General features: G+C 41.6%; 1 protein-coding gene across 1 annotated transcript in view; it reads right to left on the reverse strand.

Annotated features, from left to right (window-relative positions):
* The window catches only part of grid2 (glutamate receptor, ionotropic, delta 2), a 514,857-nt gene that overhangs the window by 415,241 nt on the left and 71,650 nt on the right, over positions 1 to 27,966 (reverse strand). The window contains exon 2 of the mRNA XM_069682887.1: positions 17,950 to 18,105. Within this exon, the coding sequence (XP_069538988.1) occupies positions 17,950 to 18,105 (156 nt within the window). The remainder of the gene's footprint in view (positions 1 to 17,949; positions 18,106 to 27,966) is intronic.

Genomic DNA, 27,966 nt, shown 5'->3' on the forward strand with positions numbered 1-27,966 from the left:
TAGAGTAGGATGGTGTCAGCCCATTTAAACTTTGAAAAACAAGTAAGAAAATCTGATGTGATCACGTCGTCCCAGTCAGAAGGGACCAGCTGTAAGCGACGAAGAGACGGCTGATCTACACCAACATACAAGGAGTTACAACAATCCAAACGAGAGGTAATAAAGAAGTGACTGACTAATGAATGAATGAATGATTGATTTGGAAGAAGATAGGCCTTATCTTCCCCAGGAGTCTCAACTGAAAGAAGCTTGTTTTTATAACACAGCCAATCTGTTTATCAAATTTGAACGAGCTGTGAAAGATCACTCCAAGATTTTTGACAGAAGGGCGACTGTAGGAGGCTAACGGGCCAAGAACACTATCAACAGAGGTGAAACGTCGTCATAGTACACAGCGGAGCCGGCAGGGCTGAACAGCGCCGTGTGTGTGTATATGTGAAGCACGCGCTGTTTGTTTACACCTCGTGCACGTTTTGCTTCCGTGATGCCGGAACGCTAAAACACATCCTGAGGCAACTTTAGGGCGGTGTTGCGTGGTTCAATGTAAAATGACAATGGCGGCATGATGGCAGAGCTTCGTTAGTGCGACGAGGCGGAATAACAGTGTAAAAAAAGGCTATTGACTTAATCCATACAGACTTATTTTCATTTAAAACAAAACACAACTCAACATGCAGCATCTGAACATTTAACACAGTTAAAACACATCGCACTTCACTCACAATACCTTTTACAGAAATACTATGTAATTCCTTTCATAAGTAAATAAAGGCTGTTATTGATGCTAACTTAATGCATCTTGAATCCAAAGCTTTCAGTCTTTAGACACATCAGGAAAGGTTTTAACATGACAGGCGCTCTGGGTTGCTATGGGGTCTGGAGGGTTAAGCCCTCTTATGTCACTTTTTCAGCTACAGAGATGATGGGCCGAGATAACCCTACTCCATTATTCATGAGACAACACTCATGAATTCACATTTCCAAAGAGACCTGCAGAAAATGTCAACTTTAACCTCCCTGTCCTCTCCTCCCCACACTTGTTGTCTCCTCTCTTCATGCCCTGTCATGTCTTTTCTGGCCTCTCTCATCTCCATCCATCAATCAATCCTCCTCACCTGCCTTATTCCCCTAATTCTCTCTATTCTACCCATCTGCTCATCTTCTTCCCCTTTCTGTCCTCTTTTCCTCGCAGCACTCACCTTCTACTCTCCTCTGTCTCTACCTTCTTTCTCTTCCTCTCTCTGACTCTCAAAAGACCTTACGGCTAAACGGTGTGAAGGAGGAACTAAGTGCTTTCTCCTGTCTATAAACAATGTCCTTTATGCCTGCGTGGCTCTGGGCCTGCCCGGCGGTGGGAGGGATGGAAGGGAGATGTCTGCAGAGATTCAACCTCCGCTCGTTCGCTTTGCCTCAAATTTTCTCGCACTTTTCTCTCTTTCCCCGCCCCGTCACCCCCAAGTGAAAGAGAGGCAGCGGACGTGAAGGGAGAGCAATGAGGAGAGTGCAGTGAAACCTAACAGCCTATAGTTGTCAAGGGATGAAGGGACAGCACCGAGCACTTCAGCACATAGTTTAATAAGAGGTGTATTGAATGTCCGGGCCTGGAAGAAAGAACAGTAAACATAATTATAATTACTGAATGTGTCCTTCTTACCTCATGGCCTGAGCAATCATGACTCATGAACGTACATTTATGCAAAAAAAAACCTTTGCTCTTAAGCAAACATGTCAAGTGGCTGGACTTAGATTTAATGCTAGGGATTGACACTGTGTAAGCAACGCAGTGATAACCATAGAAGAAGTATTTGTACCTCTCAGAGGAAATCTAACCTTTCCTGAGGACTTCAGGGCTTCAGTTTCACACTGGGGGGCATGGCTTAGAAATAAAGTCAGCAACAGTACATACAGGATAAAGATATCAAGGTCTTTTTTCCAAGTTAGGGTGATCTCCTGAGGTCTGCTGCAGGCACACTGAAAGGCTCGGACCTTGAAATGAAGGAGTGTAAGCGCTATAAAAAAAACAAGAAGCAGAAAGAGTCGACGTCTGAAGAAGAATCGAAGTATTTTGTGTTGTTTGACCCGAGAGGACTGGACCAAACACGTACGTCAAAACAGTAGAGAACAAAAAAATGGTGCAAACAACACTGAATAAAAGACATTTAAGTTGCTTAATATTTGATATATTTGAGATATATTGGGATCAAACAAAACCCGCAGACGTTTGGGCGGCTGTGGCTCAGTGGTGGATCTGGTCATCTCTCAATTGGATGGTTGGATGTCGAAGTGTCCTGGGGGAAAGACACTGAACCCCAAATTGCTCCCTGTGGCATAGATCTGATTGGAGATTGGCACTTATGACTTTGCCATCAGTGTGAATGAGTGTGTGAATGGGTGAATGTGACATGTAGTGTAGAAGCAGCTTTGAGTGATCGCAAGACAAATAAAGTGCTATATAAGTGCAGTCCATTTTTACGATTCGAATCGATTCTCATTTGAATGACCCAATATAAATTCATAAATCCTGAGATCGATCTTTAAAAATATGTAAAAACGTGTCTGATCACTCGCGTTTCTGAGCGCTCCTCAACGCAGCACGACTCAGCGCATCGCCCCGAAACACGGCAGTGAGGGAGACATGCCCGGACTTGTTCACTGCAGCTACTACGGAGACATCAGTGATCGCCGACAGACTCTTTTTATCGTGTGTGTCCATGAATATGTAAGTCAGTTTTGCTCTGATGTTTTTGTTACTCTCTGTTAGCTGCAGCGTGTTAAACAATATGCCTTTCCCCATATCTATTAGTTTGTGCGGTTTCATTTCGCACTACGAGATCTCGTGGCCAAATATCGCGCAAGTTGAACCCCAGTCCGTTTAGTCAAAACCATGAGCCAGATGTACAGACTAAAAATCTGAAACTGTGAAAAAAAGTTCATAAGCCGTCTAATTATATAAATATTGTGTTGACCGCTGTGTGATGGTCATGCTAAATAAAAAATACATGATGTTACTTCTTTGGGGTCAATTCTTATTGTAAAGATTAAAAATGTTAAAAATGCACCGGGTTAGAGGTGCACTGTTGTAAGTGAAAAACCCTGAACCAAATCGATATCCAATCAAATCGGATCGGATGGGAAATTGAATTGAATCGGGACTTTGTGAATCAGAATTGAATCAAAATGAGAAATCCATATTGATACCCAGCCCTGTTGGATAGTGAATTCTGGTATCCCTTTGCCCCTTTTAACTGCGTGTAAGTTCTTAGTTTGGAGTCTTTCAATCAAGCACTTCAGCAGGTGGTTTCACATAATTAAGTTGAATTTTTATATATCTGGGGTTTATGTGGTAACTTGAGTGCAAGTTGTGCTGAATGTGGTGCTGACATTTCAATCATCTTGGGCATCTTGACGCAGAAGGGCACCGATTGCAGCAGGAAGAGACAATTTAACAGTCCAGCAGCTCATTTCCTGCAGCCACAGTCCCTCTTCACCTTTCACTCTCCTGATTCTGTTCCCCAAAACCACAGAGGGCCAGGTTTAGCTCTTTTTTTTCTCCTCTCTATTTCTCCCTGCATCTCATTCTCTCTCAATTCATCTCTCTGCCCCTGTCTATCTCTTTATAAGCTTCGCTAGAGCCGCTGCCACTGCACTGGCACTGCCAAACATTTCATTAAAGCACTCCTCACAGCTCAGTCCTCTCCATGTTCACCTGGCTGACCCTGACATCCTGTTGTTTGTGAATTTTGTGCTTGTGTGTGTGTGTGTACAGTATGTGTGCAACCACGCACCGAGGAGCTGCCAGTTATGCTTCCAGTAATGGCCAAAAACAGGAGGAATCTGCTTGATAACCCGCTCATATCCTTCTATTTCTGTCTATCTCTACCGGTCCCATCAAGGTGATTTACGCACGTCATCCATTTGTCAAGGAGAAAAAGCAGTTTGAGCTATCACTATGGTAACGCAGTGGTCTGATTGACAGCCTGTCAACCGTCAGCCAAAGGGAGGCCTGCAATCATTTCCCCATTGATAGAATGACACGGTGTAATCGGAGAAGAGATTTTGTTTTATTTATGCAACACCTGCGACTGGAGTTTTTCCTCATGATACACTTGCAGCAGACACCCAAACAAGACAATTGCATGTTATTTCTTGTTATTATCTTCTAATGAATTAGATAAATATCATTAGACGTCATGTTCCTCCTCCCTAACTGCTGTTTCAATTCATTCTCTCCATTACTGTTTCATCCCTCTGCTCCTCTGTGTGCACGTTGGAAGCAGCAGGAAATGAAATGGCTTTAAAAATCCAAAAGCCAAAAATCACAACAATAGAGGCCACGGTGGGGGGAGGAGGCGGAGGTGTGTGTGTGTGTGTGTGTGTCAGCTTGTGAGTGAGAGAAAGTGACACAGAGAAAGAGAGAGAGAGAAAGAGGAAGAGAGAAAGAGACTGAGGTTGGGCTAATCTGGCAGTGGGCAAAACAATTACAATCTCCCTACGGGGTGAAAAGGGTATGGACGCATGTATGCGCACACGGACACGCACACACGCCACACACACACACACGCCACACACACACACTCACACACACACACACACACACACACACACACACTCACACACTCACACACACACACACACACACACACACACACACACACACACACACACACACACTCACACACACACACACACACACACACACACACACACACACACAGATGAATAATTCTCTTTGTCCCTGGACACAGAGCATGTCCCTGCATTTTTGGAACAAGAATCCACTCTCTTTGTATTTGCGCGTGTGTGCGCGTGTGTGTGTGTGCGTGTGTCAGAGGTTTAGGCATATTTTCATGTGCAGGCATGAAGACACTAACAGGTGCACTAAGGGTGAAATTCACAGCTCAAAACATGTTGATTATTTGTGTTTACTTTTGGTAACACAGTCAGCTCTAATGCCAATAGAACCTTGAATTGAATAGTGCTGAATAAAAGCAGCGAGACCACAGGAGAGCACTTTATATCCAAAAAGCATCAAATCAAATCAGGAAAAGTTTTTGGCTGCTCCCTGCCTGAGTAGTTTATGACTCTAATAAAACACACGCAGCACAGTGGGCTGCCTTTTGCTGCTTCCAGTGTGTGTGTGTGTTGATGTGTAAGCACTGCCACAGTATATCAATGCTGTTTATTAATTTATTGAGTGTTTTGTCCGCTGGTCAAGTAGCGCTCCAGCGAGCCAAATGCTCTTAAGGGAGAGTTACTTTCAATTTTTATCCTCCAGTGAATAAAGCAGTTTGATTCCACTTTGCTACTGGGTTATGTGTGTGTGTTTCTGTGTGTGCGTGTTGTGTTGCTCTGTGCTGTGGCTTGGCAGATGATCATATGGACCCAACACTTAAAAAAAAAACTAAATTAACAAGACTGTCAAGCTGAATCAAACACCACTTGAGATCATACCAGTCTCACAGCTGAGATGAGTATTCAGATGTAATGTAGTTTGTGCAAAACGCCATTGAGCCGTTTTTTGCTTTATGTGCAGTCAGATGGAAAGTATTAAAGGGGAAGTCTACCAAATGCAATGCTAGTAGACAATGCAATAACTGCATTGATTTATCTCGCAACAATACATGCAGCTGTCATAATGCAGTTACAGTCAAACAGTGAGTGAGAAGCAGACAGTTCAACATGAGGCAGGGCTTTGTAAAGTTTTGAATACTGACTTCCAGCAGGTGGTAAGGGGACGTGGTTCTGTTTAAATCAATTTGATATTATTTAGATTATATGTGTTGATGACAGGGCCGCACTGTGGTTAGCGCTGTTGCCTCACAGCTATAAGGTTCCTGGTTCGAGTCCCGGTTCGTGGAGTTTGTATGTTCTCCCCGTGCACGCATGGGCTTCCTCCCACAGTCCACAGACATGTTCGTCAACAGAGGGGATAGGCTCCAACCCCAACGTGACCCTGAACAGGATAAGCTGTATAGATAATGGACGGATGGATGGAAAGTTGATGACATTATTACATTTTGTTACATCTGGTGGAAAACATGGTGAAAATGCGCGGGCGGAAGGGAGGAGCAGCGATCTGGGGGATCATTTCAATTACAGAGTTAAAGAGCTTCATTTGTTGTGTTGCTCAATATTGCAGTAGTATAATCTGCCATAATGCAACCATGCACAGCTCATGAAATATAAGCAATATTGACAGAGTTGCAAACAGACGACCTAATTCTCTGATTTGCTAGCACCTCGCTATTTCAGAGCATTGCGTTCACCACCTTCAACACAGCAGGAGGCAAACAGAGAAGTGCGACAGCAATGCCAGGGGCCGTTGTTGCTTTACTAGCGCATGTAAAGGTATATAAGGTTATGATCCTCCCACTGCAGGGTTCTCCATATCTATGTCACTGCGCAATATGTTCAGACATCCTCATCGTCTCACGCTAGTTCATCGTCCGTGCTGCCCTATGAGGCGGTACAGAGCGATGTTGCTCCAGGATGTCTATGCGCCTCTCAGCTGGTCCAACAATCCTGATGTGAATTTAGAGGAAGTTTTTCATGTGGAGACTTAAGGGCACGAAAACAAATCATTCAAAATACCAAATGTAGTTTTCAGTTGAAGGACAGCGCTGCTTTAAAGGAGAAGCAGCAACAAAAATAATTTCACGGTGATCTTTTTCAATCTGCACTGAAGGACCGTCTTTGTTTATTTAGAGAGGGGAAGCTGGCTGTCAAGCAGCCATAGAGCCTGACACAAAGACAGAGGGAGAGGAAGAGAGAGAGAGAGCGGGAGAAATAGAGGGGGAGAGTGTCTGTTGGTCAATGCTCAGTAGGGGCAGGAAGGAAACCTTTCAATAGAGATGCAATTTTGACTTCTATTCATATGACACTTTCTATCTACAAACCAATCAACGGACCTACCACCAACTAAGTGGGTACACACACACTCACTCGCTCTCTCTCTCTCACACACACATACACACACACACACACACACACACAAACACACACACTATTCAAAGCCCCAAAAGTCTGGTTGGATCCATTTTGTCCCCAGCTGTCAGCTGCTGGACTCCATCACACACACACAAAAACTAGCATCATATTGCCTCCACACCCTTCGTACATCCCCCCACTAACACTCGACAACGATTAGTCAGGAGGTTAATTAAATTGTTGTAATTTATTACTGAAAAAAAGATAAAGTGAAAGATAAAGTGAGACAGAAAGATGATGGAAATGTATGAAGCTGAAAGAACAGGTTAATATGTAATTTAGCCATGACTACTGCAGAGAGGAGAATGGAGATGTGGAGGAGAATGATGAGCATAGCAATGTCAATGCGTCAAGAAAGCCGTTGTGTGTTCACATGTGTGTGTTTGTTTACACCATTGTTTGTTAGGCAGTTAGATAAATGAACAAATGAAGGGAGGATGGCAGCAGGAGGAGGGCCTCCGGGCTCTGAGTGATGGATCGGCCTGAGAAAATGAGATGTCTTTGGTCTCTATGGCAGCTAACGAGACTGTTCCCTGCATTCACATCAGAGAACGAGGACAAAAAAGTGCGGAGGATGGACACGGAAAGCAACATAGAAGAGGGAGGCAAGGGAGAAGAATGGGGCAAAGACCAAATGATACTGCTCCTGGTTTCCATGGCAGCTAATTTCAGTGTAAGTCTGCTTTGTGTTGTGCCTCAAATTGCAGTGTAGGGAAGAAAAGTGAGGAGGGTCGAGAGGCAGTGAGGAAGGAGGGCCCAGTGACCTTAAAGAGGGCTGTGTTGTTGTTTTTTTTATGCAGCTAATAACAGGAAGTTGGTAAGCAGAGGCAGCTCTGAGTGAATGCATGATACTGAGAGGCAGATGAAAGGCGGATGTATAAGAAATAAACATGTCAGTTTACACCATTGGGAGATCTGTATGAAGAGAGATGTTTTGAACACGCAGCCTTCATCTTATTTTACTAACCTGTTCCCAGTGTTTTTCCAGTGTTTTAGTGTGGATGAAAGGCAACAGGTAAATAGCCAGCTTTTAGTCACGGCCAGGACACAGACAATACAGAATATTGAAGCTTGGCCCTTCCTGCAGAAGCCAAAGAGTCAATACAGAACTGTTTAGAGACGTTTGGAACTTCAACTTCAAGAGGTCATTTATTCTAATGTTAAGCACACCTGCTGAAAACATGAAGGACACTTTTCCCACTGTGTCTGCCACCTTTGCTGACCTACTTCCTCCCTCAAACACATAACCAGAGCCAGCTAAATTTAATTACCTCAGAGTTACCAGGTGGGAATGTGTCAACAGACTCATGTCCTTGGAGGACACTGAATCAGTGCTGTGTTCTTCTAAATAAGTATGTTGGGAAGTTGGTTGAAAATACCACATGTTTTCAATAAGGATTTGGTGTAGTGTAATAGCAGCTTTTTAGGAGTTCCCATCAAAGTAAAACCTTCTGACTAATCAAATGTGGCTTTTTGTTCTCTGTTGTGAGTTGCAGCTGTCATGAGAAATCAGTTAAGTGCAAATATTTTGAATGTATTACTGTAATCTCTCAATTAAGGTTAAGGAGGTAACATATAATGCTGAACCACTAGTCTAAAAAACACTCTCTGCAGCTTTAAACCACATGAAGTTGCATGAAAGCATAAAATTGCAGAGGGCAAAAATAACCAGTGGGTTGTTAAAACAGTTGGGCGTCTAGAAAGCTTTAGATACGCATTTTTCCATCAGCTGGCCAGTGGGACGCTCATGTTGTTAACTGTATGTTTACATGTTGGCCATAACTGTATGACAAAATAATTTCCTGTGGGATTACTTTATGATTGTCCTTAATGGCGAAAAACGTTTAACAATTAGGTTCAGTTTGACTGGGCACAATGAACAGTATTTGAGGAAGACATCCGCTAGGTTGCTCATCATCTGCAAACTCAGCAATCAATAAACCAGCACGGTCAGGCTTGCATCAAAATAAGGTCAATCAAGTGTCATGGTTATCCTGCTGCATGAAGTACCAATGATTTAATGCAAGCCTTAACAAATGTTTGATTAAGGCCTCAAACTGCTGATTTACTGTCTGCTGTTTTTCTATGTGGCAAATCCAATTACGTGTCAATAATGTTGTGCTATATATCTCCAGTCTAGTGCTGTGACTTTTCTGCTGGTAGACACTTTAGTTTATGTTTGGATTACAGACTGAGAATCCACCAGAGGAGGGGGTAAATCTATTAAACGGCACATTAATGTTTCATGAACATTGAAGATCACCCAAAGATGCGATTTTATGAAAAAAAGTCAGATCTCAATTTGCCCTGATTGCGCAACTCAAGTCCTCCATTTCTGTGCATTTTGAATGAAATCCTGCTGCCAACATCGCTGATTTAAGAGAGAGTAGTAGATATGAGGAAACATGTTACAGTTTAATTCCAAAAGAACTGCCCTTAAATACTGAAGTTTTGTACTTTTGTTAGTGTGTTACCATTATCACAGAGTACTCATCAACATGACAAAGTCTAATTGTGTTATTCTCACCACAGTCAGGCAGTGACTAGTTTCTCACTCCCTTAAGGCAATTGCTTCATGCTGACTTTAGCACTATACCACATTGTCCCTGTGAAGCACAAAGACTTCCACTGTGTCAGAGGAGAAAATTGAAAAGACGACAAATCTTCTAAATATACATTTCAGTCACTCTAATCCATCCAAACTTTAATTAAAAACTAAAGAAGATTGAACTCTTTATTATCATTTTCATACCCAGCCAATTTTGCATTAGCAGCCCTCATAATTAATCTTTGACGCTACCAAAGCATTTTCACCACAGTGTTTTATATCACATTAATCACGGTTCATATATTGGGGAAAGGAAAGCTCATAAAAACAACATTGAGACTGGGATTGCATACAAGCTGCCTGAATGCCAATACTCCCCTTGTTGTGGTTTACTGTTTACTCGTGTTTGAACTTTCTTTATTTAGTCAAATGCATGTCACATGTTCAGAGACACACATAAATGCCATAAGCTGTGTTTAGTTACATCCACAGTTTAATTGTATGGAATGTTAGCAAGCCACACATTGGTTGAAAATGGGCTTACTACAGCAGTATGCAAACCCCCCTAATTTAGCTGTGACTTAATTAACTGACAATAACTGGTTGAAAAGTTGAATTATGACTCATTTCTAAAAATTAATTCCTTGATAGAACGAGTGAACAACTTTTAAAAAGCTTGTTTTTGCGTGGTCCAGGTTAAATTCATTTTTGTGTCTTTGAATTGACCTTGTATAATGAAGCCACAGCAAAAACCTCCTTTGCTTTACATTCAAACACACCTGTGATTTCATATTGATTATACCGCATAGAGTTACATCCTTTGAGATGAAGGCCATCCCATCATGCCTTTCACCATCCATTGTATAGACCAAGGCAAGCCTGTGTGACTCTGTTGGTTTTTGGAGCTGTCCGTGGTGCTGAAAGGTCTTAGCAGCAGCAGTAAATGTACAAATATTACTTTTTTTAGGTGGAATATTCAAATTGCACGAAAACTGATAACTTGTTGGGCGGCTGCAACTAACAATTAATTTATCAATAAATCTATAAAGTATTAATCGGCTTGATTTATATAAACCAACAGTCCAAAACCAAAATTGCAGCACAATTTTAAATATAGTCGCAATTTTCTCACGTCTTTGAGAAGGATCTGTTGTGGATTAAGTGCTGATTTATGCAGCTGTTTTCATTGTGTACTGTATGCAATTAGTCAAAGTCTTAGTTAAGTCTTTCTAGTGTGTTTTATCCTTGGGAATTTTCCCTCGGTGCATTTAAACTGCTCTGCATTTAGAACAAGAAACGTCGTGGACTTCATGGCCAGTGAAGACTTTGATATACCGTCTGCACACCTCCGCTATAGGTGAGAGGTTGTTTTTTTTAATCTGTGTGTGTGGCTGTGTGTGCATGAGTGTGGTTGTGTGTCCTGTACGTCAAGACTAAGCTGAGATGAAAAATAAGCTGAGACAACTATTGAGTTCCCTCCCTTCAGTCGTCTCCTCCTTCTCCCCCTTTCCTCACCCCCCCACCTTTCCATAGACTGTTATCCAATTAGGTGAATCCCATTACTTTAATCGATGGAGACATGCACGGGACCACACTGACATGCATGCAGACACACACACATACACACACACACACACACACAAAACCACAACTCCACCCCTTCCCTAAGTAATGTCTGGCCTGGTTACTATGGAGATGGTGGAATAGGGTGTAGGGAGTGAAATGCGAATATAAGTGACAGGAGCAGATCCCTGATGAAGCACCTTGCAGGAGGGAGAGAGGGAGGTGGGAGAATGTGATTTAATCCAAGTCTCTTTACACACTCCTGAGGGAGCTTTGCTCACATACACACACACACGTGCGCACACCAACACACAAAAACGACCCTTAGCCCAGAGAACACACTAAATCATTTGGATAAATTTAAATGAAGATAATTCTCTTTTAAATCTACCTGGATCTCTGTATTGCAATATGCCTTGTGTTGCTGGATATATGGTTATTATAATGTGCCATTTGTTATTGATCACTTCAGTATAATGGTTCTATTGCATCGCAGATAATAGGATTGTTTAAACAGGGGGCAGTCTGAGTCATTATTGCATCGTTGAAGGCTGGACACAGGTGTAGTTACTCAACTCTAACTTGGATCCTCTTTGATCCTCTATTCCACATTTCCTTCAGTATCATATGAGTCAGATAATAGATTTTACCTTCATTTCTTTGTACTAAAAGGAAGACAAGTTGAATCAAAGACTAATCATTCATTATTAAAGAGGGCAAAATCTGTTCTTTTGTTAATGCTTCTGCAAAAGGACCACATTTACCTCTGTAGTAGTTCCACAGAATTTGCATTGTTTGGTTTTGCGCGGGAAACACAGACACACAAATGATTTCACCATCAAAGATATTACAACTTTCTGGTCTGTTAGACCTGTTGCTCTCTCTCCTCCTCTTGCCTGCTTGCCCACATCAGTGGAGATGGCTTTATGTAGTGTGCTGCTCATTTAAAGAGGGTACATTTTCTACTTGAACATCATGCTATGTATATCCAGCATTGGTACATTATGATTTATTTTTTAGTGCTTTCTGATCTCGACTAATCCAACCACGAAACTCCCCATACTGAGCTCTTTTTCACACAGTATATCTGAGGTGCTAATTGCATAATGACCTTCTACCTTAGTAAATCAGGTGCCAATTACACGCAGACTGCCAGCACAAACTGAATGAAAGGCAAGGCGAAAATTACCCCGATAAGCTTTGATGTACATAAATATAGCCCTTTGAGAGGCCGAGTGGTTCATGCGACAGCTTGCACTGTTTGCAAAAGCGATTCTTTAATGAGGTAGATAGCTGCGAAATTTGTGATTTTTTTCTCTACCTATACTTTTAACACTGAGCACAGTCAATCACACACCTCGTAAGCAGAAGCTAAGCTTGTAAAAGGTTGATGTAACATCTGTTTTTATTTCATCATTTGCCATACTTGCAACAAACCATGGAGAACCAATCTCACAGTATTTTTTTATTTTAAAGCTCATTAACCCACGTAATACAAAAAATGGACAGCTCAATATTATTATCTTAAAAATAATATTGAAATATTTTAAATTAATTGAACCAACTGCCTTTGAGAGATCTGTATGATCAGACGTTGTTTCTGTTGACGTATTTGTTATTAAAAGGGATCCAACCAAAGCAACGGAAACCATAAAACATGTGAGATAGACAGAAAAAAAGCGTATTGATTAGCCGGTTAGCAGTTAGCTAGACAAATACACAGATAGACAGGCAGATAGGGAGACAAGCGATCAATTCATCAGCCAGCTAACTACACAAACAGACGGGCAGGCAGACTGGCAGGGAAATGAGTCAGGCTCTCTGCTCAGCACCAGGCAGACAAAAAGAGAGGGAAGTATTCATTGACCCTCCCACAAATTTGGACAGAACAGTAAACAGACTGAGGGAGATTAATCAGTTGGGGATAAAAGATGTAAAAAAGTCAGAAGCAGAGCCAGCTTGTCATTGAAAACCAGCTTGTGGAAGTCCCAAGAAGAAAATATATCGGTATTTCATCTTTTCTTTGTAAATCTCGTCCTGCCAATAGATACTGTCTGCTATTGAAAAACTAACTTTGATTCCCCTTATGAGCTTCTATGGCAGCCAACAGTAGCAGACAGTGGTGTATCTGCCAGCTCCAAGTAGTAACTCTGTCTATATTTATGAACGTGATGTATGACATAGCTGAAAAAGAATGTGCACAATCAGCAAGGAAAGGATTCCCTGAACTGAAAGTGAAAAACAAGAAGTTACAGAAAAAGCCCAACACAAGGGACAAGCTGCAATGCATGAAAATGTAACACATGCTAAAACTGTAAGGACTGCATAAACAGGATACTGCAGGATTGAGGAACATGCTGTTGCCTCAGTCTGCAAAGTACAATTGTTCAAATGCTGCCTCCTGCTGTGCTGTCGCATCACTCTGCACTCACCGTCTTAATTTCACACAATTCTGATATTCTAAATAAGACACTTCAGATGCAAGCTGCTCCCCGTCCTTGAAATAAAGCAGGAAGAAGCAGGCACAGACATTCAGCCTACATGCACACACAGCCCAGATAATAGAGCTACTCAGGTTGGGACTTCAAAGAATTACAACCTGACAACCGAACATTGCAGAGCCCTTATATCAAAGCAACCGCCTTAACAAGGCTCTTACAGGAACACAAACAAAACAACTGTTGGGATTCACTGCATCTCCAATATTGGAATGTGTTCATTTATGGACTTTAAACTGACTCTTCAAAATGGCAGCTGAACTTAACACTCAAACTCCCAGCAGCCTCTAGGTTTTCACAACTTCACATGAAACCCCCCCCCGTTGTTTTGTTTTTTTCTTTTTTGTTCTGAAGCTCTGAACCTCAGAAGCTCTCCACTGCCCTCCAAGAAGGTTGGAGCTGCTGCCGCAGTTCCCTCCAATTCAACAGCTCTCATGGCTTGCTAACAGAGCAAGGCCTCAGCAGCGATGCGAGATCCTGCTGAAAAGATTACCGGTTTACTCAGCACAAACTAGTAACCGTAATTTAGCAGCAGTAGAAAGAGTCTGCCCGTTTTTCAAATAAGGACAACAGAGCAACGAAGGCAGGTTTCCCTCCAACTGGACACCAACACAACCACTGCAACTTCACCAGAACCACTGCTTCCCCAGCCCGGTTGAGCAACAGGATCGTCTGCCCAACAAGCTGCAACTCAGCACAGCAATGCCTTTCCGTCCACGGTCTGGTAACGTAACATCTGGGCAAAGCTAGAACAACTCACAGTACCGGCTAAGCAGGAATGTTTACTGTATTGTAATGTTGTTGATTTGATTTGTTACCGAGTTGTATTGTTGTAATGTCTGTTTAGTCAGGTATTGATTGTAGTTGAGGTTACTTATGCTTACACAAAGACACCATCTGCATGCTGAATTAACCTCTCTCTTTTCTAACCCGGCACTCTTAAGACTTACACACATACAATATTTTGGACTGACCTTTTGACCAGACTAAACAGCCAGGAATTAAACCTCCCTTTTAAAATAAATCATTGTGTGAAATAAAATGCTGTCTGTTTAATGTTGCACAAGAATGAATACTGCTAACCTCTTCTGCGTTTGAACTCCAAATCCTTCAACCTACTAGCTATCAATAATTGGGTTATAGTTATTAAGTTAATTATTAATCAGAGTCTATATTGATAATCTAGTATACTTTATGAGACTGAGGTAATTAGATGGTTACTTTCTTAACTTCGTTAAGTGGTGCCCCATACAGAGGTGATTTAATGTAGATTAAATCATATAATTTAGAATAATTTTTTTAATAGTCATTTGTAATACCTCCCTTTACTTATGGAATCTGACTTAGAGGCATAGTCCGGACCCAACACAGCCATACACACAAGGTCCTCTGAGCTAATCTCTGGAAAGAGATACACGAAGCTGGATGCCTGTTTGACAGAAATGCAAACAGGCTCACAGATGTATGCTCGCCTCTCTCCTTAATGCTCTCAGCCAAAGCTAATGTAAGGTTTCTTTGAGTGTGTCTATTTCAGTGAGTGCATGGGGGTTGACAATGCAGCCTTTGTGTTTGATTATGACTAAAATAGATCATTAAAGGGATACTAAGTTTGGGTTTTCATGTTGTTTCTTTTATTCCTCTGATTCCCACTCATCTAAAGTCAACAATACAACTCTGCCAAGATGTAAGAACTGTGTATTCCGAGCAAGTTCCACAGAGTAAATAGGTTTTTTATATAATAAAATGTTTTAGCCTCATTTGTAACATTAAATCTTTTACTCCCCCCTTAGGGAAGGCGAACTTTAGACTACACTTGTATAAGGAATTCAGTGCTGAAAAAAAATGTATTTCCCTTTTTTTTTTTACAGCAATCTTAGCAGCCTGTAACCTTGCACGTTTGTGTTATTGTTTCATTTTGTCCTTTGCTAATCTTTGTTCGGCATTGCTGTCCTTGTATTCAGCTGTATTATTTTGCCCCAACACACACAGCTTTTGTAGCTGTGCAGTGCAGGTTGTAATAGTGCAAGCATCATGCAAGTCTGTGTCTTGAGGAATGGCTTAAATAAGATTTTTGACAAATCTTTCATCACTGTTGATCATAAGGTTGTGTTTATAATGGTTTTCTTTTTATAGGGAATGCTTAAAGAGGGGGATATTATGCTAATTTCAAGCTTCATATTTCACTACCTGTGGAGTAGCTTAGCATTTTTCTCACACTGGTGCTCTGTGCAGGCCCTCATACAGCCTCTGCCTGAAACGACTCAGTCAGCTCTGTCCCTTTAAGAAACCCCGCCCATACAAGCCCACTTTCTTCTGATTGGCAAACTCGCCGAAAGCCTGCTGAGGCTGCACTTTGTGACGTCACAAAGTTCAGCGTGTAGAAAAAACTGTGGCGTTCACAGCAGCCTGCAGACTGAGCTAAGAAACCTGGGGATTACTCCAACATACGTTTACCTACAGATTTGAAACTTCACCCACATCTTGTTTGGACATCCAACATTGTTACATTATATATATATATGTCTTAAAATATGAAACAGCATAATACCCCCTCTTTAATATGTCTTCAGAGTTCCACAGTCAAGAACAGATCAATAGAGTATCTGCAAGTGTAAATACAAGCTGCTCTTTGATGCTAACTGGTGTTTCTGATGTTGTTTTCCTCTAAATATCATCATTTAAAAGTAGAAAGAGAATCAAAAGAAGAACATTAAACAAAAAGAACATAAACATTGTGCAGCTGTGTAACACCTGTAATTAAGTAGTTTTTGCCTCTGCTCATCCTCATTCTGTATTTTCCTGGATTAATTGGCTTGATGAGTCCAAAAGGCAGCCAGCCAGTCGAACAGGCTCACACACACTTATGTATATTTGGGCGATGATCAATTTAGCATCCCACTTTTCTTTGTGCCAAAATACGAGCTGCTCCATCAGAAACTCAAACCCAACACAATATGTTTCTCCGCTCATAGATTCTGGTCCATATGGGCAGCAGTTGTATGCGATCAAGTGGGGCTGTTTGTTGGACCACTGAGCGCATTATTTCTTCTCGTGCAGTTTCCTTCATTAATGCATCAATTGGATGGTTCCTTTCAAGATAACATTTGGATTCATTTAGGATTAAAATCGTTAGAGATAGAGTATGTGAAATTGAAAGCTGCTGAGATAATTAGAACCACATAATTTTTCCAATCTTAATTTTAAATGTGCACAAGCTTGTTTGAAGTAGAGAATAGTTTTAAGTCTTATTTTTCTTTGAAAAACAAAATGGAGTTGGGAGAATTAGATTAACATTTGGATTTGTTAATATCTACATACACTGTCCCTGTGTGTGCCAGCCTGTATGTGTTTGTATTTTCAGTATGACTATTTGTTTCCATGTTGTATAATGTCATGGCTGCTGTGTGTGTAACACAGCAGCACACTATAAGGTTTGCGACCAACACACTCATCTTTTTGCCTGTTTTTATTCACATTTTCTGTCAACATAATCCCTGTAATCTTTCTGTGATTTCTGTCAAATTATATGCTCAATTTGGAATCAAGCCTGGTAAATATGTGAATCAGCAGCTAAACTATAAGACGCTTTGACGGGCATTTATATGCTAATATATGTAAACATGGTTAAATATGAGCTATGTAAACTATTGTTTTAGTATTTGACTACCATATGACAGCCTTCAGAGTTCTTGTCTAAAATACATTTGCATGAAATAAACTGTCTGTCAGCATCAACATAAAAGAGAGGAGGAAATAAAAACTCCCGCTTCCTCAGCTGACTGTGTGATGCAGGTCAACTGAAAGGGCAAACAAGCCATGCATAAAAAAACTGGAGAACATTACAGAGAGGCTGATTTTGTGCCAATTTTTTGATGCTGTGTTGTTACATGAATTAATTTCCTGAGCCTAACTGCTGTAAATCATTGAAGGGGAAGGTCAACAAAAAAGACACAGAACTTTTAAGAGAGGGTTATACTACGGGGACTCAGGGTTTGCGCTCGTACTAATATCAAGGTTTTCCTTGGAGGTGTTGTATATTATAGACATTTAAATTATTTGCATATGATCAATCAGCACTTTGAAGTTCATGGTAAATAAGCAGTTGAAACAGCTGACAAATCACAGAGCTGAGATTTGAAAAAGACATCTCAAATGTTTTGGAGACACTGACATCTGTTGCAAACAATCCTTTGGACCTCAGTCTGACCCTGAACATATGTTTGGCAACATACAAACCCTACCCGGAAGCATGTCTTTTGATTATACTTTCATGTCATAACACATTTCACTTTGAAGTTGATGCACCTGCGAGGCCCCGTTGAACTCCAAAACAACGTCTTATTATCATCCTACCTTCTTGCACCGCCTGGAAGGGATTGTTCCCGTCAACGAACTCCACAGAGATGGTGATCTTCTCTGTCTCCAAGATCTCGTTGTTCAAATTGAGATCTGCCACAGCAAGGCGAAACACCTCGTCATCTTTCCGTGCCGACTCGTCAAAGATGGCCCCTATGGGAAAAGGAGGAAGGCAGAAAAGAGGAAACTATTACTCAGTATCGGAGGACTTTTGGGATTGGAGCGAGGGTTGAGGCAGAAATATGGTAATATTGTCTATGCAGCCGACGTAGGTGAGTTTTCAACCTTCAACTTAGATGGAGACATCAGGCATTTCACTCAACTAAAAGTTATGTTCTCAAAAAGTGGAAAGACAGAAAGTGTTTCGCTCCAAGTTTTATTCTGCTTTATCATGCTCAGACAACAACTCAAGTATCTAGCCCCTGAAGTGGGACTCAGTTTGAGAAAGACAGGGTGCGAGGGAGAAATGGGTCAACACCATTGTTCATTGTAAGGTCAAACACAGCCCAAGGGCATACTGACTCTGCCAAAATGCTTGTTGCACAAAGGAAAACCAAGGAAGAAATGACTGGTGTGTTTCAGTATGTGCAGTAGAAGATAAAGTTCCCACCAGTCGACTCTAAATAAGTCATAAATATAAATGTCAACCTGCAGCGTTGCCGGGACAGACGAACAAGGCAACATGCGGCGTTGACTGGCTGGTGGAGATTTGGTCTTTGCTTCTGCCTGTTACACACAATTAACCACGTGCTATCTATTTCTCTCTTTCTTCCCTTTTAGCCTCTCATTCCAACCCAGTTTATTCCCCGAATCCTTCGGACCACTAATTGTGTAAGCCAGTGCGGTGAAGCGCTGCTAACTGTATTTCACTAACCAGAAAATAAGCCTCATATTGTATTGTGCGTGTGTGTGTGTTTGTGTGTGTGTGAGACGGAGGGAGACCCAGGTTGCAAATGCCATTAATAACCAGGCATGCTACATTGGCTGGGGGCTGTTTTGTACCACATTTAGAAATATGTGGCTGTTATTTGGTCTTGTATAGAGCAGTGAGTAAAGTATCTGCTAATACCACAGAGATTGCAGACTAGTCCCAACAGAGAACAGACTTACTCAAGAAAATATGATGTCTTTGTAGTGGAAAGTGCAGTATGGATACGCATTTCAAACCTACTTTTCTACATTATTAAGTTTGTTTTTATGTCCTATGTAGTTTACTACAATGCTATAAAACAGTCTAAACATTTAAATCAACTGAAACAGAATAATATTTGGATAGGCAGCATATAGCTTCAAACCTAAGTATTCCTATACGTCTCCTATGTTAAGTTATATGCAGATGAAATTAACTTTCAAACCAGCTGCTGTTTGAATGCAGATAGCAACGGTATGCTAGCTAGCGCTTCATCAAGAGGCCTCATTAAGTATGTATCCTTCAATCATTTGAGCCAGCAGCATTTGGTGACTGTAAATACCATCCAGCTGATTGAGTCTTTAGTTGTTTTATAGTCATGCAGTATAGATGAGGTGAAACAAACAGGCCTGGACAAAGAGATAAAGAATGAAACACAAAGACTCATTTACTATTCCATTAGGGATAAATTATGAATGGGCTTCCAATCAGCTTGAAGATGACACTGCTTGGGAGGGATTTGTGCGCACATTAACAGAGCTTCTGCAACACAGGAGGGCAATGTCAGGTTGTGTATGTCTGGAGGGCAAATGCAGGAGGAGAGGAAATGAGAGGATTGTATATGGCTGTATGTTAATGGCTAGCTGAGAGTTACATTATTCTGCACAACAAACAACAAATTTCCTGTAAAAGCAGGGACCTAGGGAGGTACTTGTCGTGGTTGCCATCTACAGTAGCTAATGCCGCTAAATATGAAAACATTCAAACATTAACACAGTGACAACCATTGACTGCAAGCTAGCTTGTAGGCCCTGCGCATCAGATGGGAGGGACTTACAAATCTAAGAAAGCCTCTCATTGGACAGAATATTTACACGTCTCAAACAGCAGGATAAATCTGAATTATTTTGTTGTGTTTTCCAAGAAAAATGAGACCGATACAACATGACTTTTTTATTGTTTCACAGGACATATGTCATGAGAAAAAAGTCAAACGTCTACTTTGATGAAATTGAGACTTTATGGTTTGAAGAGAGAGAAAGATAAATGTGCGCGTGTGTGTGAGAGCACTTGAGATCAGTGTCTTTTTCACTGCACAGCACAAAAAAAATATCGCAGTTGGAGAAATAAAACCGTTGTTGCCTAGTAACTCACTTATGTTTCTGGACATAATGTTAGTTAAAAGCTGCACAGTGACTGTACTCTACTCTCTGTATTTACGTGTTCTCCTTTTTAATATTTTCTCTCTCTTTGAAATATCCCACCAGCAGTGTTTTGTGCTATATCAGGAGCCACAAAAGTCACAGGGGATATTAAAACGGAGCAATATTTGCAATATTGGAGCGGTTCCTTTCTTCCATGATCTCTGAACCGCCTACTCTTTTGTCTCTAGCTCTCTGTGTGACAGCTGTTGCACTGATGCAGGGATTTATTAGCTTCTTGTTTGTGATTAAAAAAGAACAAACTCTTTGATGTCAGTACAAAGAGCAGGCAAACACACACAGGAACACGCGCACACAGACAGTATGATAGAAAGAAAACTGATCTAAGTCACCATCCAAATGGATCAAAATAACTTTTTTTGACTCAAAACCTGAAAAAATAATGAATCCAGTATTTAATGTGCATATCCAATGTATGGTAGACATGGCTGTAAGGGTCTTATCGCAGTGTATTTACTACTTCTCATCTTATGGTGAAAGAATCCACATTGAGGGTGCGTGAGCCGGGAAAGTAAAGAAGAGAGAGGGAAGAAAGGAGCCCGGTTGTTATTTTAGATTAGATTCAACATCACTGTGTGCTGTGTAACAAATACAGACACACAGATTTGCCCGTTGCACACACAACACACAGACTCCTGGCTCTTGGATCCTCCTTTCCAGTAATGTGATTGTGAGCGCAAAGGCAAACGTCACCACATAAATCTACAAGGAAATAAAAGCAGTGAATCTTTGCTTTACACACACGCCCCAAGGGCAGGCACACTTTCACGCACATGCACTGGCTTACCCTGGCTACACACACACACACACACACACACACACACACACACACACACACACACACACACACACACACACACACACACACACACACACACACACACACACACACACACACACAAAACACTAACTACTTGAGGACAGCAGCACTAAATCATCAACCTATTTCCAAACCATCCCTTCCATGAAAACAGAATCATCAACAGCAATTTGACTGGATGCAGCATCCAAAATTAGGGACCTCAAATTGTTTGGTCGCTGGATATTAATTCCTTTGTCAGCCAATGGTCAAGTGTTTGGTATTAATTACCACTTTGTTTATAATGGTAAGGAGGCAATGTACAACTCTTTTGTCTATGTATTGGCCAATAACCTCATGGCTTGGATGCGGGCTGCTTAAGGTAAAAACATAATTAGTTCTAAACTTAATCCAAAAGGCAACTGGACGTTTCACCTCTCATCCAAAAGGCTTCTTAAGTTCTAACTGACTGGTGGACAAAGCTAGAAATATAAGCCTCTGTAGGTCAGTAACCTCATGGGATAGATGGCTTACAGAGGCTTATGTTTTAGCTCTGTCCACCAGTCAGTTTAGAACTGAAGAAGCCTTTCAGATGAGAGGTGAAACGTCTTCAAGAACTTCAACCAAGTCCAGTTGCCTTTTGGATTAAGCTTAGAATTACCATGACGTGGATGACTGAGAACCTTCACAGACAACATAATTTGTTGTAACAGAAATAATTAATCAATCTTAGTCACGGTACTCCTAGCAAAATCAATATAAGCTTTTACATATTGTGTCATGAATTTAATGTGTTCATTTTTATTGTTTACCTGCCTCCCAACACTTTTAAAGATTTAACAAAATGTATTTCTAGTGAAATGTTGAAATTAGCTTCTAGCTAACATTATCCCTGTCAAATAAACAAATAAAATAAGTTAAAATAAGTAAGCCATTATGAAGACGCTGTGCAAAAAGCTACATCTACATACAAAACAGTATTTGATACCATCACAGGTACAGCCTGTTTGATGCTTAATTCCAGCATATTTAAAGTTTTAAAGAATTTCCAAATCAGCAAAACAACATTGATGAAAAAATGATAAAAGACAGAATTCTTTCCAGGGCTTTCATAAAAGCATTATTTGATCCATAGTATGCTGCACCATGCGCAATCTTAGTCTAGTATCCAGAGCAACAAGAGGCTACCTGTTTAATACTGACTACAGCCATGCTGGCAAATCAGTCAGGCTGTGTTTGACTGTGGTAGTGCTTCAAGCTAAATGCTGACATCAGCATGCTGTCGTTCACACAATGACAACGCTAACATGCTGATGCTTCAATGTAATGGTAATAGTGTTTGCCATTAGTAGGTAAGCATGCTGGCATTTGCTTATTAGCACTAAACAAACAGTAAAACTGAGGCTGGTTGACTAATACCAGATGGTGATGCTAGAATGAAAGTGGGGAGGTCACCAAATGGATTACACCTGATCCTGATTGGGACATGAACATGGGATGCACAGTGGTGCAGTGGTTAGCCAGAAGGTTCCTGATTCGAACCCCGGTTAGAACGAAGTGGACCTTTCTTTGTGGAATTTGCATGTTCTCCCTGTGCATGTGGGTTCCCTCCGGGTACTCCAGCTTCCTCCCTTGTCAGGTTAATTGGTCACTCTAAAACTGCCGATAGGTGTGGATGTGAGCGTGAAATGTTGTCTGTCTCTATGTTTCTCTATGTCTGTCTATGTGTGTCTCTCCTGTGATTAACTGGTGATCAGTCCAGGGTGTACCCTGAACTTGCGCCCAATGACAGCTGGGATTGGCTCCAGCCCCCCCACGACCCTGAACAGGATAAGCGATACAGATAATGGATGGATGGATGGATGGATGGGACATAAACATGTAAATCAAACTGTGCAACGATTCATGTTATTGTGGCTCGACTATTGAACTTAAAAGCACAAATGTTAAATGAACACTAGCGGTAGAGTTTTATCAAAGCTTATGGGAAACCTCTGGGAATCACGAACTTTAACCTTAAAGGCCAAGGAATTGTATCCAATACTGATACAGCTCAAATATACCAGTGGTTTATGATGAAATTCTAGAAAAAGTTAGGAGTTCAATAAAAGCTAGTGGAATTCATGAGATATTTCAGCCTGGAGCCTGGTTGACCCACTGGTGACTGACATTGCCTTACAAAGCTATGCTACTAGTAAAGCCCAAATAATTTCTGACCTTTGGCAAAAAAAATGACATGCAGTAGGGCAAAGGTTCACATCAATATTTTAATTTGAAATAATGAATAAAATAGCCTTCATGAGCTTCAGTCCAGCCAGAAGCAGAAACAAAGCTGAATTAATTTTAAACTTAGAGTTTTAAAGGGGATAATTCATAGAGCTCAGCCATCCGAGTAACTATATAAAATCTGATAAAGGCATTCAGGCAGACAAAGGCACATTGTTGAACGTACAAAACACAGCTCAATTTCCTTATTAAATGAACAAATTAGGACGACACATCATCCAGTGCAGAGTTATTATGTTCCCACACTCTATAAAGAGCCAGTAATTAAGCCGGCTCCTTCTCAGGATAATCATTCAGCATGAGTGAGGAAACGGGTTGTGAAGAACGATGTCATGTTAAAAGACGAGGGTGACATGGGCAGGGGAGGTCATGAAAATGATTGATGCCGAACAGTTAAAGCAAATGAGTTTCTGGTTGGTTTTCAAGCTGACATCTGTTTGCCGTTATTAGGTGTCTTTCACAAAGACGACTGCAAAGACGACCGCGTTTACAGATTTCTCAAACACTAAGGATCCATTCCTCCGCCTATCAAACAAACTCACACACCTGTTGTTGAAGTTGCAGCTGATGGCAGTAATGTGACAGGAACACTGACAGACTGACAAGGATAATGACTGTGGAGGAGCGCGCACACACGACACACACACATATATACGCATGGGGTGATGTATGGCTGATTTATGACAAGGCTGGATCAAAGTGTTGCCGTCTCTATGTGATGATGAAAGCAACGTGGCGGTGGCGCTGAGTGATGATGGTGATGAACGGTGGAGGTTATCATCCTGCGGTGTCAAACGTCCACCAATGCACACACACACACACACACACACATGCACACACAGATGCTAAAAGACGCAAAGACTGTTATTTACAGCAGTGACGTGTGAGCTGGAGAGGGGGCTGCATTTTGACACTTGGGAGGACAGAGTAGAATTAATGTGCATGTTTGTGTGTGTGTGTGTGTCTAAGAGGGGGAGAAGTAGAGGGCTAAGAATTAATGATAACAGGAGAGCAGAGCAGGCCAGTGGCCTATGATAGGGACAGATATGACTCTAATATTTATCATATAGGCTCTCACAAGACTCACACCCTCAATATTCATGCAGCTTTGCCAGGAATATGAAGTAGTGATGCTTTTTTGTGCATGTGCGTGTAAATATGATAAAGTAGCAGGGAATCTTGTGTATTTAAACAGGAACATTTTGTAGCTACCACAGTAGATACACTCGGGATACTGAATCATCCCTGACAATCTTTATTCATGCATTGAAGTCCGCCAAACACAGAGTACTCTGTAAAGTATAAAATCAGCATCCTTTACTTGTTCTACATAGGAACGTGTTGGGTTTTAATCAGCCTACTATTGGCAACAAGGCCAAAGCCTCAGGCGTTACAGGGCTTTGCAATAATGCTTCTGTGATTGCGCATACTTGCATTGTGCGTAAATGTTTGTGCATGTGTGAGCATGCATACCAGCAGACTGTGCGTGCATGTGTGTATATGTGTGCGCCTATGGCTGGATGAAAGGGGCAGCATGGTATTGCAGTTTATCCCCCTGAGTATTAATGGAGAAATCTCCCTGGTAACCTGTTTTGTGCTGGGGGAAATATTTCTCATTCTCCATTTTTCACCATCCCCTCTCTCTCTCTCTCTCTTCCTCCTCCCTCTCCTCACTTCTTTTATTATAGGTGTGTAAATTAATTTGCGCCGTCGATAAAGAGCGAGCAGCGAGAAGAATTTGTAGTCATAGTTCAGCAGCAGTCCAGTCCTTCTCCACACTGTCACACAAAGCAGTGCCAAGGTCATTGCTATCTCTGCCATGTCTCTCTCTCCTCTCACCTCGTGTAGACAAAATTCTGCCTAATTCTTTTTTCTCCTTTGTAGAGAACTACTGTAGAAATCCAGGGCTTTGTTTCCACCCACACGAATGAACATACTCAGAGTAGGTGGAGGATTTGCTTTGTGTCTCCATTCATTAGCCTGCAAGCTAAACACGATTTGGAAATAAGCAATCCATCTAAGGCATGTTTAGATGCAGCCCCTGAGTGTGCATCCAGCAAAGTAAAAGGCGGAGATTGACAATGTCGTTTTTCTTTTTTGCGTTTCTATTCCTGTCAGCTCTTGGCCACTTGAGGCCAGAACCAGCTCGTCTGCAAACCTCAGCTGACTCAGCTCCAGTCCGGCCGTGCCTGCCAGGGGTCTTAAAACAGTAGAGCTGCTGGCTGGGAGCCAGATGTTAGAGTATATGTAAGCTCCAGCCAAGGTATAAGTAAATGATAATTAGGGTGATAGCAATGTACCTTCTAAATGGCCTAACTTGTATATTCAGTGTACCTGTGGATACCCTTGACAGTATAGGGACAATCATTGCAGCATTGCTGCTCCTCCCTCATATCAACATGGCTTTGCAGCACTGAATGCTAAAGCTATCCCCCTGTCAACTTCCCTTTGCCCTCATTCTCATTCCCTCTACATTTGGCCCTGCCTCTCACTTTTAACCTTTTCTCATCCATCTCTTCCCTTTGATACTTCCACCTCACCTCATTCTCTTTGTTCTGCTTTATAGCTTGGTTCCACATATTTCTATATCTCTCTTTATTTATCTTTACCTCCTTCCCTTTTCTCCTCAATTCTCCCTACCTCCTTGCTCATCCCTCCCTGCATGTCCCCCGAAGCCTAACTCTACCCCCTCTCCTTGCTTTCTCCCCTCATCCTCTCCAGCTCCCTCCTTCCTCCTTCAATGTGATGCCCTGTGTGACATGTACACCTGCCCTGGTTTGGAAGGCCTTGATATCATGAGTGACTGATGACTGCTGTGTATATATACAACATGTATGTGTGTGTAAGTTGGAGAGACAGGGACAAAGGGAATTGCCATTTGCTTTGAGAACCATGCATTCTTTGTAAACTTGTATTGAATTGAATAATGGCAGATCACGCACGTCACCATTTCCAAGGCTCAGATTTTAGCATGTTGTACTTGAGAGAAGCATTGATTCTGTCTGCCAGGTAAACATTGGTTTCAGGTAAGAATCCACTTCAGACATGCAATCCATCACAGCAGACATGCTTTCAGCTTTCCTTTTTTTCTCTCAAAAGATATACCGTCTTTGTCTGCACATGCATCTAAAAGCTTTGATACCTTGAAGGCTGTTTCCACCGCCGTTACGTTTATATGGCTATTGCAAGCTCCAACATCAAGGTCAGGTGTTGAACATCAATGTATTCCTGTTATACTGTCACAAAATAAAAATGAGAGGGCAGGACAACAAGCAAACATCGATGCCACGAATGGCCGGGCTTGAACAAACCAATGCGGGCCTGTGCTTTCGGCTGCATCATGAACATTTACTGGCTTAAAGGTCAAGTACACCGTGATGGATTACTGCTCTCACGCAAGTTTGAAGTTTGCAAGGTTTTCTTTGTTAGTTTGTTGTTTGGGGGGGATTTGTGTGTTGCTCATACTCTTGTAATACCAATGTGGAAGACGTGGAATCCGAGTCTAATGTGATAATTTATATATTTAAATAAATATGAAACATTTTGGCAAATCGTGTAAAGGAGGCTTCCTCATGAAAAATGACAGTTATGTATTTGGCTTTAACAGCGACAGAGGATTATGCGTGTAACGCAACTTGTAAAGCAGAGAGGGGGCTAAAGAATCGACTCAGACGGAGAGACAGACAGAGATAACCAGGGAAAGAGGAAGTGAGAGAAAAAATGAGGGAGAGAAAAACATGGAAAGAGAGGTCAGAAATAGAGGGCTAAAGAGAGCGAAAAAGAAATGAAATGTACTGCTCTTTCATTTTGATGCAGAGTAAACATAGCGAACCGTATGGGTACTGAACCCTCAAATCTGCTTTTAAAGCAAGAAGGCAGTCTTTCTAAGCACCTTGAGTCTTTAAGCTCACTCTCCTGATTAATGCTGAACATTTGGGAGGATTTTGCCTGAAGCGCTGGTAAGAGGCTCCAGATTTGTTCACATCATAAATGTCATATTATATTTCAGGGAGGAATGCATTTTGTAGGATCCCCCCTCTGTTGCCCTCCTTCCCCCTGCAGACTGCATGTTTGCAGCATCTTGTATGTTATTTCCACTTCAACACCATGCTATCAAACCCTACCCCCTTCTCAATTCTAGACATTTACAACTCTCCAGCTTTCTCCTCTATCACACTTTCCTCTAAGTCCACACAGTCCCTCTTCTCATATTTATCCTATCATCACACACTTGTCCTCCACCACCTCCACACATCCAAAACACTCTTTTCACCCTGATATCTTCTGGCACTCTCATCCCGTATCTTTCCCTTCCTCCTTTCACTCGCACCCACCACCCCTCTTCTGTTGCTCCTTTCATCTCATCTTATCCCTTTCGTCTCGTCTCCCGCTGGCTCCCTTTCACCTCGGTTTGCTCTTCCCCCCTTGTCCTACGTGCCCTGAACACCCGTCACAGCTTGTGGAGGTTTCAGAATCTGTGAATCTGCTCATCATGACTCAAGTTGAGGAGCTAAATTGTCCTCTCTCCTTTCCTTGGTGGTGATGCTGCTGCCAGGTCCCGCTGTTAAAAGCTTGAG

The sequence above is a fragment of the Semicossyphus pulcher genome, unplaced genomic scaffold (genome assembly GCF_022749685.1).
Source record: "Semicossyphus pulcher isolate SPU_LCO1_2020_fin unplaced genomic scaffold, fSemPul1.0.p SCAF_6, whole genome shotgun sequence".
Lineage (NCBI taxonomy): Eukaryota > Metazoa > Chordata > Actinopteri > Labriformes > Labridae > Semicossyphus > Semicossyphus pulcher.